Source organism: Lepidochelys olivacea (assembly GCF_965140295.1).
Source record: "Lepidochelys olivacea isolate rLepOli2 genome assembly, chromosome: 1".
NCBI lineage: Eukaryota > Metazoa > Chordata > Testudines > Cheloniidae > Lepidochelys > Lepidochelys olivacea.
This window is the reverse complement of record NC_140411.1, coordinates 262164692-262178082: the sequence shown is the minus strand read 5'-3', so window position 1 is coordinate 262178082 and position 13391 is coordinate 262164692. Positions and strand designations below refer to the sequence as shown.

At 53.1% G+C, this 13391-nt stretch overlaps 1 protein-coding gene across 4 annotated transcripts in view; it reads right to left on the bottom strand.

The window, feature by feature from the left end:
* Nucleotides 1–13391, bottom strand: part of ZC3H7B (zinc finger CCCH-type containing 7B) — a 66168-nt gene that overhangs the window by 6915 nt on the left and 45862 nt on the right. For all 4 annotated transcript variants that reach the window (XM_084645861.1, XM_084645863.1, XM_084645862.1 and 1 more), the window contains 5 exons: nucleotides 11196–11329; nucleotides 5405–5510; nucleotides 2517–2625; nucleotides 1152–1285; nucleotides 210–373 (listed from right to left, as the gene is read on the bottom strand). In XM_084645861.1, coding sequence (XP_084501987.1) covers nucleotides 210–373; nucleotides 1152–1285; nucleotides 2517–2625; nucleotides 5405–5510; nucleotides 11196–11329 — 647 coding nt within the window. The remainder of the gene's footprint in view (nucleotides 1–209; nucleotides 374–1151; nucleotides 1286–2516; nucleotides 2626–5404; nucleotides 5511–11195; nucleotides 11330–13391) is intronic.

The window sequence follows — 13391 nt, the reverse complement described above, 5'->3', positions numbered from 1 at the left end:
AGGGGAGGGGCTAGGCAGGACGGTCCGGCAAGCTGTAGTTTGCCCACCTCTTCAATAACATCTCCCACTTTTCGACCTCCCCAGAACTTCTGCGAGCTGCAGTTCCTTGGGGCTCCCCATTTAGGAGCAGAGCGACTCAGTACCAGGTCTGCTCTCCTTTCACCGGCAGCGGCCCCCCGTGTGGAACGGGGGCGTGGCGCACGCGGTACCTGTCACAGAGCCGGAATTCACCCATGGGGAAGCGGTAGTTCCAGCAGCTCGAGTCGTTGTCGGAGGTGAAGACCTTCTCCTTATGCTTCTCCGACTGGATGTGCTGCTGCCATTGCTTCTTGCTGTTGCTGTTCTTCCCACACAGCCAGCAGTGGTATCCCATCTAACCAGCACAGACCGAGCAGCCCGTTAGCGGTGCCCACCCTGACCTGCCCGGCGCTGGGGAGTGGAGAGGAAGGGATGTCCCCTCTCCGCCAGAGCATCAAGGGTCTCCCCACCCCACCCAGCACCTCCCTCCCTCTCCTGACACATCAGTGTTGGGAACATCAAACTGCTGGCCACAGGAGACAGGACTAGTCTCTTTGTCTGAGCCCACCAGTATCGCTCCCTATAAACAGCCATAGGAGGGATTGTTGAGCAATTAGATATGGTTTCTCCAGACCTTAGTGGCCTGCCCATCCCCCTTCCCCATACCTCTCCTCTGCCACACATTAGTATGCTGCCTATGCACTCTCCCCCTACTTCTCTTCCCACCCATTGGTGGGCCAGTTACACTCCCACAGATCTCTCACCCCCAACCAACTATTTTCAAAACGGCCAACCGTGGGGCTTTGCCATTCCAGGGCCCCAGGGAAGGGTGGGAGCCTGGGTGGAAGGCGGGGGCCAAGGAAGCAGGAGTTCATGCGTAAGATACAGTTTCAGCTGACTTCTTGGATAAAAACATGTTTAACGGACAGAAAAGTCCTGGAGCAGCCTTGCTGACCCGGGCCTATGGCCTCCTGCCTCATCACTGCTACCCCGGCTGCCCTCCTCCTAGCTGGCAAAGATCACAGGCTTTTCCCCAAGGGAGCGTTCCAACCCTGCTGGATTTCCAGTTAGCACAGCCTCCTCTCAAGAGACTCCTGCAGGGATGCACAGGAGAGAGGGAGGAGAGGTATTACCATGATGTCAGCATAGTCAGTGGGCATCTGGATCTGCTTCTCTCCTTCCCGCGACGTGAGTGGTGTCCCCTCTCCTGGCTTCCCAGGGTTGTGTTTCTTTAGCCACATGTCATAGGTCTGCTGCATATCCAATACTGTGAGGAGGGAATCAGCCAGATCAGCCAGGCAACTCACCTACCCACCCACTATGGACACACTCAGAACAAGGGACCTGTACAGATCTGGTGTTGAGTGTGCACCCTCCCTTCAGTTACAGACACTCCTTCTGAGGTGCGGTTACCTCCTCAGGTGAGAGGCTGGGTAGGGAAATCTCTTTCCCTTGGTCTGGGGGAGGGAGGCAGATGCGAGTTCTGAAACTCACAGGGTACTGTGATGGCAGCTTTTATAAATATTGAGAGAGAAGGAAGGAGGGCAAAGAGTTAGCGATCGCTCTGGACTTCACACCCACAAGGAGGTGCCAGATCAGACCCGAGCCTGGTCCCTCTCACTGGGTAGCTCACCTCCTGCTGCAACAAAGCAGGAGATGCAACAAAAAAAAGTAGCGTATTTGGGTTTCAAATGTTGTGATTTTTTAAACAAAATATTAATTCAAATAGACATTTTCTTCGGAAACAAAGTATCCAAACACTGACATGGGGGCGGAGAGGGGGATCATTCTTTTTTGGCCAAAACTATTCACCAAATTTGACCCACATTTTTGAATAGTTTTGGAACCCCCCAAAAATGCATTTTTTAGCAAAATTGCCATTAGGTAAAGCATTTTGGCCAGCTCTACAACTCAACTGGCGGGACAGTGAGGTGGCAAGGGTAGAAGGAGAAATTTTGGCCAAGACCATGGGGCATGGTGACCACCTACATTTCCAAGAACTATTAACAAGTGAGGACAAGCTTGTTTGTAAGGGGCACTGCCCAACAGCATCCTCATTCAGGACACAAAGTTCACACACCTGTGTACGATCTTTCACACAATCAGCAGGGAATGCTGCAGCCTAGGCGTGAGGGACATTAGCAGAACAAGGGGAGAGGCAAGGACAGGGGCAGAGGTCAGGAGTGAGGTGTATGGAGCCAGGGCTAGACTAGCAGAGGAAGAGCAAAGCTGTGGAGCATGCAGGCGAGAATGGAATAGCACCAGGTGCGGGACTTGGATGCGCTGGCAGAAGGGTGATTGCGCAGCTGTGCGTGGCTGTCGTTTGAATAGCTCTAGCTCACGCTCTGAGAGTCTCATTTTTCAGAGTAATTTCACCCTCTTGCTGGAAAGGCGGGGGTGTGCGACATCCTTTCCAGCTCTGGGACGCCGGGGAGAAGGGGCGTAACATACCCTGTGCTCTTCAGCGTCCCCATTCCTGCCCTCAGCTCACCACTCACTTTTATTTTCTTTCATGAAGGTCCACATGTCTCTCTCCTCAGGGCTGTGGGCAAAGGAGCAGTTCCCAACATACTGGCACTTCCTGCCATTTTGTGCATGGATACACAGCTGTCAAGAGACAGAAAAGAAAACACAGCCCCCCCCACCCAGACCCTTCTGGTTAGGGAGGCAGAAGAGAAAGGGGCAGACCAACCAGCAGAGGCACTGAGCAGGTGATGCTGATCACTCGTGCCTTTTCTCCCTGGGTCCCGTAAGACTTTGGGGGACGAGATCTTTGTATAAACGTACAGGAGGCTTGAGTTCAGTGACTTTCCTCTCACTACCTATCCACCAAGCCCATGGCTGGCCCGCTTACAGATAAGGTTACTCATGGAGCCAGGTGAGGTGGTGGAAAGCAACTTAAGGGGACTCTCACTCATGTCCTCTCCAGCCTGATGGATGGAGGTCTTTAAGAGATGGAGAGGCTTTCAGAGGGAAGTGGAGCGATACCCAAGGTGAGTTTGGATTCAGAGCAAAAGTTCCCAATGACAAAACTCTACTAGGAACAGCAAAGCTTTCCCTGCATACTTCCAGCCCACCCATTGCTAGTAACACACTCGCTCCCTTTCCCCCTGTAAACAGTCCTGCCAAGGAGAGTCCGGAGGGCTCAGCGAACAGCGGGTGGCATATAGAGCCTTTCCTCTCCATTCACGGCTGTCCTTATGCACAGCCAAAGCAAGCAGCTGTTTGGGGCCCTGTCTCCTTCGCAAATCACCAGCTGACCGTATCTCCCGATTCAGCGCCAGGAAACGGGTCCCCTCCAGATCCCCTCTCCTCTTCCAGCAACCGGGCTGGAATTACGGCTGGGTTTCCCCCCATTTCAGCAGCTTAGCCCCTGAAAACTGTCAAGCTAGCCCTGACTAAGCTGATGGCTGCAATCCAGCCCAGATCAGCAGTGACACCTAATTGTTACCCACTGGGAAGCTGCAACGTGGCCCCACATGAAATGAGCAAGGCATGGTATGAAGAAGGGAAACTGCCTTTCGGAAGCACCTGACCGCAGAGGTTTTTGACACTGCAGCCCCCCCGCCGAACCGTCTACCTTGCAAAAACCACCCCCGCAGTTAACACACCGACCCCCTTGTTGCAGCCTCAGCAGCAGGGCCAGGGACTGAAGGCGTCACTGGAGACATAACCATTCTCTCGCCCCTTGGAAGCGAGAGAGAGAGCGCGCAGCAGGGCCGGGGTGGGAAGCTTGCACTCTTGCTGCCCATGCACTACCTATTGTGGAAACAAACCAACGGGTTCACTCCCCAGCAACAGCCAACGTGGCTCCTTTTCCACAAACACTAACCACACGTGTCCACCCGCACAGGAAAGAGAGGAAAAGCCCCGCAGACTCTCCAGTAACATCAGTGCCAGCGGCGGCGTTTGGGGCCGCAGGTCAATGATTCCCTCACAAGCTCAGGAAGAATTCAGAGCCAGGCCCAAGGCTCTTGTCAGGTTCTTCTCTCAGGACACAGACTCACAAAACAAAAGCTGTCACCCTAGAGCACATGTGCTGCCCCCGCCCAGGGGTCCCTCCTTCTGCAGCTCTCCCATGGGCACACCCCCCTTCCTCTTAAAGCCCCGCTGAACCCCGTGACAGGCAGGCCTTAGCCTCCTCCTGGCAGTGCCTGTCACAGGCTCTTTAATGGAGGCACGATGGAGAAAACAAAGGGCTACTTCTTCTGCCAGACACCGGCTCCCATTTCCCATAGCACTCATGCCTCCTTTTGCACTACGAGGAATCTTAAAAACAAACAAAACCAAGTCAGCTATGCTGCGAGTCCACACCCTTCCCCTCTCCCTACCCCACAGCTGGGATCTCTCCTGGGTGACATCTCAACAGCAACTTAGTCTGACCTATCACCCCCTCCCACCTCCAGCACACATACATGATTTTGGCTTTGGGCTGAGAGGGGAGAGACACAAAAATCTGATTAGGAACAGACTGAAAAACCCAGGACAGTTTCCCAGAAGTCAGCAGCCACTCCAGGAAGAAACTCCCACTCCCCCAGGCACTGCCTGTGACTGCCATGGCAGCACATGGAAATCTTTCATTGCGAGGCAACGGAACACACTCAAGCAGCTGAATGATCCAACTGACAGAGGTCACAGATGCTTTATAGCTACCCTGGCTGTGAGCAGAAAGGGATCCCCAGCATTTTCACATGGGCTCCCCTATAGCTCTAGATTAAGACATGCCAGACACCTCTTAATTGAGGGGAGGGGAGCTCTCTGAGGCAGAAAGGAGAAGGGCACTATCCCACCTCCCATCACATGCTGAGCTGGGATTGGGCTTTACAGCTTTTCACATAGCTCTGGGGTTTTAATTTAGGGTGTGAGGGTTTTTTTTGTTTGTTTTTTTTAAACATATCAGTTTTCAAATCACCTTTCAAGAGATCTGTAAAAACTGGTGGAAGTGGCTAGATTGGAAGCCTAGAAGGCTAGTGCTCTCTTTACCAGCAGAACAGGAACAGCAAAAGCAGGGACAACATAAGCTTATCCCATGCCTACTGCCCCACCTGTGACCTGGTCTGGAAAGGTGTGACCTGAGGTGAAGGGCTAGATCCCATCCCCTGAGCCGGCCAGTCCTATAGGTGGTGACGGTGTAAAGAGCAGTGTCAAAAACCTTGCTGCAAGGGTCCTTTCATACCATGACACGGAGCTGGCTGAGATGGAACTGATTTCTCTTGGCTTTCAGCTGGTCTTTGCTTTCCACCCGAGTCCACGTCTACCTACCCACCCGACCATTTACAAAGCACGCGCCCTCGGAGCATCGAAGCACTGGCTCCATGCTTGGTGCGTGCAGTGTTGCAATAGGAAGGGAGAGGATTCTGGAGCCACAAAGGGGTACAGGGCTTACATCATATTGCTGTGGGAAGTTGCGGATGGAAGGCAGCGGTCGGACAGATACCCACTTCCTCTTTGCTTTGGACATCACCAGCAGGACGCGACGCTCCTTTGTCCAGCTAGGAAATGGGGGAGGGGGAATTAAAACAAAAAGGCAGGAGGGGAAGCAAAGGGGGTTTAAAATATCCCATCACCACACCAGGACCGTCACTCAGCCTGCCCCTTGCACTGGTTGGTAGCTGGACTGGGACGCCTGTGTGCGCATGTGCTACAGGTAACTACAGCAGACGCACCAGAAGAACAGACTGTAGCTCTCCAGGGTGAGCCAAAGGGACCCTTTCCTCCCCCCCCCCACAACCCACTCTTGTGAACTGCTGAACATCTGCAGCACTCCATCCCCAGGGGTGGCTGAACCGGTCCTGATCTATACAGTCTGTAAAAAACAAACAAAAAACAAAACACCACTTCGGGACCCCTCAGGGTGAGAGATGCTGTAGAACATCCTTACACACAGACACTGCACTGTGAACAAGATCCTACAGTTAGGCAAATCACTCTTCCACAATGCCGTACAAAAGAATCAGAAGAGGGTATTGTGGCAAAAAAAATCCAGGCCAATAGACCACAGTCAGAGAAATGACATCCCAGGAAGGGAAGGTGACAGTCCCTCTCTATGTAGCACTGAGGAGACCTCTTCTAGAGCACCACATTCACAGACCAAGGCAGAGAAATGCAACAAAAATGATCAAAGTACATACCATGGCTAAAAGTATAACCAATAGCGATAGGATTGCCACCTACAAACAGCAGACGTCTGGAAACAAGTTTGGAGATGAATTGTTTTGGGTGCTCCAGCTGAGTATAGCTAGGAGAAATGGGATGAACTGAACAAAGGGAAAGTGGGCTCCTAGAGTGGGGACTGTGTAAGCTCCTAGAGAGGGGATTGTGTCTTTTCTCTCTCTGCAAAGTGCCATGCCCAAAAAGGGCCCTGCATACAAATGAAAAATAATAGAATCTGACAGCAGAAAAAAAACCCAACAGTTACCTACCTTTCCGCAACTGTTGTTCTCGGAGATGTTTTGCTCATGTCCATTCCATTCCAGGTGTGCGCACGCCCACGTGCACAGTCGTCAAAGATTTTTGCCTTAGCGGTATCCCTAGGGCTGGCTGTAGCGCCCCCTTGAGTGCTGCACTCATGCGCCGGTATATTAGGCACTGCCAGCCCTATGCCCTCTCAGGTCCTTCTTGCCAACTCCTCCGACAGAGGGGCAGGAAGGCGGGTAATGGAATGGACAGGAGCAACACATCTCGAAGAACAACAGTTACGAAAAGGTAGGAGACCGTTTTTCCTTCGAGTGCTTGCTCACGTCAATTCCATTGTAGGTGTCTCACAAGCAGCATCAGTGGAGGTGGGCTCGGAGCTCACAGTCTTGCAGCTTGCAGCACTGCTCTGCCAAAGCCAGCGCTGTCTCGAGCCTGCTGGGTAAGAGCGTACTGAGACGTGAACGTGTGGACATATGACCAGGTAGCGGCCCTACAGATCTCTTGGATTGGCACCTGTGCCAGGAAGGCCGCTGACGACGCTTGCACCCTAGTCGAGTGTGCCGTCACGATTACTGGTGGAAGCATCTTCGCCAGTTCATAGCAGTGGTGGATGCAGGCCGTGATCCAGGACAAAAAGTTCTGAGTAGACACTGGGTGACCTTTCATTCGGTCTGCCACTGCAACAAACAACTGCACTGAGTTACGGAACAGCTTCGTTCTATCTGTGTAGAAGGCCAGCACCCTCCTGATGTCCAGAGTGCGTAGCCTGTGCTCCCTATCTGACGTACGAGGCTTTGGAAAGAAGACGGGTAAATATAGGTCCTGGCCAGTATGAAACTGGGAAACTAACTTGGGCGGAAACTACCTTGGGTGCGGTCGTAACTGGACTGTATCCTTGTAGAAGACGGTATAGGGCGGCTCTGAAGTAAGCGCCCCGATCTTGGACACCCTGGGGGCCCGACGTTATCGCAACCAGGAACGAAACCTTCCAAGAGAGAAGCAGGAAACCAGAGGTTCAAAGGGAGGCCCCAGATGCCTCAACAGCATGAGATTCAGGTCCCAGGGAGGGATGGGATCCTGGACACGTGGGTAGACACACTCCAGACCTTTCAAAAACCATGCCATCATGGCATGAGCGAAGAGCGACCTGCCTTGGAACGGAGGATGGAAAGCCGAGATAGCAGCCGGGTAGAACTTGATCGATGACAGGGACAACCCTTGGAGTCTGAGGTGCAGCAGATAATCCAGGATCTCCTGCCGTGGGGCCTCCTCAGCTCAGATACGCCGTTCGGAGGCCCATCACATAAACCTTTTCCACTTGGCCAGGTAAGTCACTTTGGTGGAGGGTTTCCTGCTACTCAGCAAGACCTGCTGAACACAGGGGGAGCACACCCGTTCGTCTGTGCTCAGCCACGCGGTAGCCAAGCGGTCAAGTGCAGTGCTGTTAGGTTCAGGTGCAAAAGGCCGCTGTAGTTCTGGGACAGCGGCAGCAGGGTGGCTACCGAAAGGCTCAACAATGTGCCAAACCAGTGCTGGTGAGGCCATGCAGGGGCTATTGGGATAATTCTCGCCCCGTCTTACTTGATCTTCACAGGGACCCTGTGAATCAACGGCACAGGTGGAAAGGCATACATCAGCGCCCCCGACCACAGAATGAGAAAGGCGTCCGATAGGGGGCCCCTGTTTATTCCCCCCGGATCAAATAGAACACATGGCATTTTCTGTTCTGGAAGATTATGCTGACCGCCTCCAGATGGAGCAACCACTTGTGGTGAGATGAGAAAGTCTTGCTAAGGTGATCTGCTATGATGTTCCTTGTTCCGGGCTGGTGCGCTATCATGCTGCACACAAAAAAATCCCGAAGGCGGAGAGCTTCTTGACAAAGGGCCGAAGACCCGGTGCCACCCTGCCTGTTGATGTAATACATCACGGCAGTATTGTCCGTCAGGATCTGCACCACCCTGCCCTTCAGGAGGGTCAAGAAAATTGCAGAGTACAGCCCTGAGATACTCTGTCCAGCACCCCGCAGTCCGAGGTGACCTGTGACCAAACGGTAGGGATGAACATGATCAAGGAAAGAACAAGGTGGATGCGGGGATTTGACTGGGGCGTCGCTCTCGAGCGCACCTTCAAAATGAGCATTTCTGGCCCTGGGATGCTTTGCCAGGCTGGGCTGCACAGGTGGCGATGACGAAAGCTCGTGTCTCTATCCCTTCTCCTTGCAGACCCCTGGAGAGGCTGCCAAGGCCTTGGTAGTGGGTGCAGCCAGAACTGCTTCCGTGCAGACTGCGGCATATGCATGCCCAGTGAGCGAAGGGTGGCCCAAGTGTCCTTTAACCTAAGCAGGCTTGCATCAGTCTGCTTCGAAAAGAGACCGTCCTCACAAGTTTAAACTGTACCTGCCAGAGAGGGCCTGTTGGTTCACCATGTGGAATTGCAGGCTGGCTGTTGAATAAATTTTTCTCCCCAAAAAGGTCCAGTCTTTTGGCCTCTCTATTTTTGGGAGTTGAACTGGTGTGTCCCTGCTTGTCCTTTTTGTTGGCCACAGAGACAACCAGCAAGCCCAGAAGTGGATGGGTATAAAAAGGTACTTGAACCCTTTGGCTGGGATGAAGTACCTCTTTTAGGCCCTTTTGGAGTGGGAGGGATGGACGACGGGATTTACCAGAGAGTCTTGGCAATTTTCAGGACCCCATCATGCACTGGAAGTACAACACATGCCGGGGTAGAGGCTGAGAGGACACTGAACAAGGTGTCCACCTGCCTGGCCATCTCCTTCACTTCTAGGGCCAAGTTCTCGGTCACCCATTGAAGCAGGGCCTGGTGTTCTTCTAAAACTGTCTGGCGGGCTGGCCCTCAAGGGTCCCGCGACAGCCTCATCCAGGGTTGAGGACGACAACTGTACTGCTGGGGGAGGCTCCGGAGCATCATCCCCCCGTGGAGGAGCGGGGTTTTGGGGTGGATGCCGTCTCCTCTACTCCGACCTCCAAGCAGGTCTCATGCACCTAACCCGGTGCCGCCGGCTGTTGCTCCAGGTGGTGGCAGATGAGCGATGTGAAGGGGGCATTGTCATTACCAGCATGCCCCATGCACTCTAATAAGGTCACTGCACCGGCCACACTGCCAAGGCAGCGCTGTAGATGTCAACACAGCATCAGGTGCCCAATCGCGCTGGTGGGGTCTTGGTGAGGGGCTGAACTGCCCTTCCATGCCAGAGCAATCCCCTTCCGGTGACCACGGCAGGGCCATCACCGCCTGTGTCTGCCTGCTGACTGTCGCCGCCAGAGACCAGTGCCTGGAGTGGGGGGGTGGGGGTGGGGAAGAGGAGGAAGAGAGACCGGTGCCGGCATAAAGGGGACTGGAATCGCGACGGGGAGTGCTCCCACGGGGCAGGCAACCAAGATGTGTGCCGAGAGAATGACTGGCGGGAGGGTGAACAGTGCAGGTAGAATGGAGACCGGTGCCTCCCCCTAGGTGATCAGCATTGAGATGGTGGGGACCGTGATCGCAGTGCCGCTGACCGAGGGCGAGCCCCAGAGGATCTGGGGTGCGATGCTATAGATCTGCGATGCAGAGATGGAGAGCGCTGCCTTGTCTTGGGGGATTGGTGGAGCTCCACTACCCCCGGAGGGGTCTTAGTGGCTGGCTTGCCCTTGTAGGGAGCCTTTGCCACTTCCTGTGGCACGGGAGGAGACCTCTACTCTCTCAGTGCTGGGGGAGCTGGGAAAGCGTCAATGCCGCCAGAAGTTTAGGTCCCCTAACCCTCCCGGGAGTCAGTGGTGGCTCCTTTAAGGGGCTAAGGGCCCTGAACGGGAAGCGCGTCCACATGGCTCTGGAGCGACTGGTTGGCCCGAACTGGGTCCTTTGCTTGATGCCCCATGGCCCTTCTTGCCCGGTGCCGGGGAGCCGTGCTTTTTTGTTTTCTTTTTGGGCACCGGCGACGGGAAGCAGTGCCGGAGGTGTGCTGTGCACTGAGGCTGAGTACTAGGTGACTCTTGGTGGGACGGCTCGGAAACCAGACGAAGGGCAGCCTCCATGAGGAGAGCCCGGAAACAAATATCCCGCTCGGAGTCCTGGGTCAAATTTTCTTTTTTTTACAAATATGACACTTGTCCTCCACATGATTCCAAGCACTTGAGGCAGCTGCTGTGAGGGTCACTTAAGGCATAGGCCTGTTACAGTCCATGCAGGGCTTAAACCCTGGAAACCGGGGCGTGCCCCACCTGGGGCAAATTCCCCTCTGGGACTCTAACTTCTAACTACATTTAACAGCTACTTAACACTAACTACTATAAACAACTATTTACAAGGCCCTAAGGCTCGAAGTCAGAAGAAATGAAACTGCTAGCCCTTGCTATGCAAGGAAAGGTGCTCTGACTAACCACCCCTGGCAGTAAAAAGTAACAGATGGCATAGTGCTGGCGGTACTTGATATACTGACGTATGAGCACGGCAGTCAAGGGGGCGCCACAGTCGACCCTACGGATACTGCTAAGGCAAACATATCCGACAACCGTGCACATGGGTGTGTGCACACCTAGAATGGAATCGACATAAGCAAGCACTCAAAGAATGTTTGCTAATGGTGATGTCTATTAAACTGTGGAAGAGTCTCCTCAAGGGAACAGTCTGCCAGGATGGAAGCCCTCACAGATATTTCAAAGTAGCCTGTATAAAGCACTGGAGAATGAATACATGGCGGGGGGAAATCCTGCACTGAGGCTAGGTGGGGAGACAGAGGAGAGGGCAGGAACACTCACCAGTGGCGGGCTTTGGCACTACAATACTTGAGGTCCTTGTCTGGCTCCACCACCTGCCCGTTCCTCCAGCATTGGCCACAAACAAATTTCATCTGGAGGTCAAAGCTGCTTGACGTCGGAGCCCGGGGGGCAGCCTGTGAAGGATCACATGAAGAAGCAGGATTCAGGCAAATGGACCTCAACACTTTGCCCCAGTCATTACTGTGTACATGCATGCGTATGCCCTGGGATAGATGCCTTTCCCCATAGGCACTTGTACACTACAGCAAAGAGCATAGTATAAAAGCCAAGACAGAGGCAGACTGAGCTCTCATTTGGCAGCACAAGCCATTGGTCCATCAAGATACCAGATCAGATCAAAGCACTGGTCAGTTTAGTCTGGTTTCCTTACTTCTTGCCATATGACATAGGGCCATTGATCCCTCCTGTTTGTACCCTCTCTCTAACAATGGCTAAACCCAGGTCTTCAGAGGAAGACACAACCACCTCACAATGCACGTAACCAGACCACACACACACACACACACACACCACTAGTGCTGACCGAGGGCTCAATCCGTACCCACTGGTGCAGCTGCAGACAAGGGGTGGGGATTCATTCGCAGGGAGGGTAGGGGGCATCTGCACTGAACTTCCTGGGGATGCTGTCTATCTGGAGAAAGCAGTTTAAAGTCACAATTTGGGCCCCTTAGGAGCTCTGATAGCAGAGGAGGCCCCCCAGGCTGCACTGAATCAACATGTCTCCTGGTCACACTACATCCAGCCACCGCCACCCACTTTTGGGTCACAGCTGGATGATGCGGGCCCCATCTTGTGCCTCTAAACTCCATTCTGGGCAGACTTTCCACCCCTGAGGTTCCTGTGCCCTGAGTTGCACAGCCAGACTCAACCCACCAGCCTATTAACCAACATGTGACCCGACGCTTGAGAATTCATAGCCCTTACATCATGATCCCTAGCTGAAAGAGTCACAAAATGTCCGCAGTCCTTTCACATGCTGTCTAGGGAGGAAGAACGGTCATATGATTAAGATACACAATTTGCAATCAAGAGGCCTGAATTCTGTACCTGCCTCTTCCACGCACTTACAGCAGAGTTACATTTGGAATTTGCGCCACTAACTCAGGCACTTATACCTGCAACAACAGGGAACACGTGATGTTTGAGTCTACAGCTCAAGGAAGAAGCAAATGCAGATGCAAGGAGCTGTGCTTAGCAGCCAACCACCTGGGGTGCAGCCAAGGATCCAGAGCCAAGGCGGAATTCCCAAAGGAATGCCCCTAGAGGCGAGCGGGCTGCGGAGCCCAATGATTTTGTGCCAGTACACGCGACTGTCTGCCTGTGCCAGCTAACCAGCTTGCACCAGCTGTCCCATATTGACTTTCCTATGCTGGGCATTTACCAGAGAGCAAACAATCTCCATGAGCAGCAGGTTTTAGTCAGTTTGCTCAGCAGCAATGTGGATCCTAGGGACGTTTGGGCCAATATCTGGCAGGTGGAAAGGTCCAATGGACAATGCAGAGCCCAACTGTACCTCAGTTACGGACCTACAGGCTTCCAGTTCGCAGACTCAGTTCTTTTGATTGAGGCAGATCTGGTGGCATATTCATTTTCACCAGCCCTGCAAGATCTGCTGTATTATCCTACCATGTGGTATATTTCCCAACATAACCATGAGATGCAGGTTAGCTCTACCCGACAGGCCAGACTGACATGTCAGATCCAGAGCATGACAATGTTCAGGGACCTGAGAGGATTAGCTGAAAAGGTCCTAACAGTGTCTGGCTCCTGTTCCGAGAACTTCAGGCAGGAGCTAACCAAAAGTTTTCTGATGTGAGTAGTGCAAAGACCGTGAATATTTACTGTGACGATCAGGATCCAGACACCCCAAGAGGAGAAGAGAAGGTTTAAACCCACAAAATGAGCAGTTAAACCAACTGAATTACAGCATAATACAGTACGCAAAATTTATCGAATAAGGTCTTTCACAAAAGCTCGTCATGCCCTGAACTTGCTGGCCAGTATGAGATATGTACACGGAATGAGGTTATGACTCTATGTGTACAGAAAACTGCTCAGAAGCTGTACTACATCTCACAGCAGGGCAGTGAGCCGTCAAGCAGAAAGGGGCACCACCCAAGCCAGGTGTTTTAACATGAAACCAGCTTTTTTTTTTCAGCCCAGAAAAAGGCAACA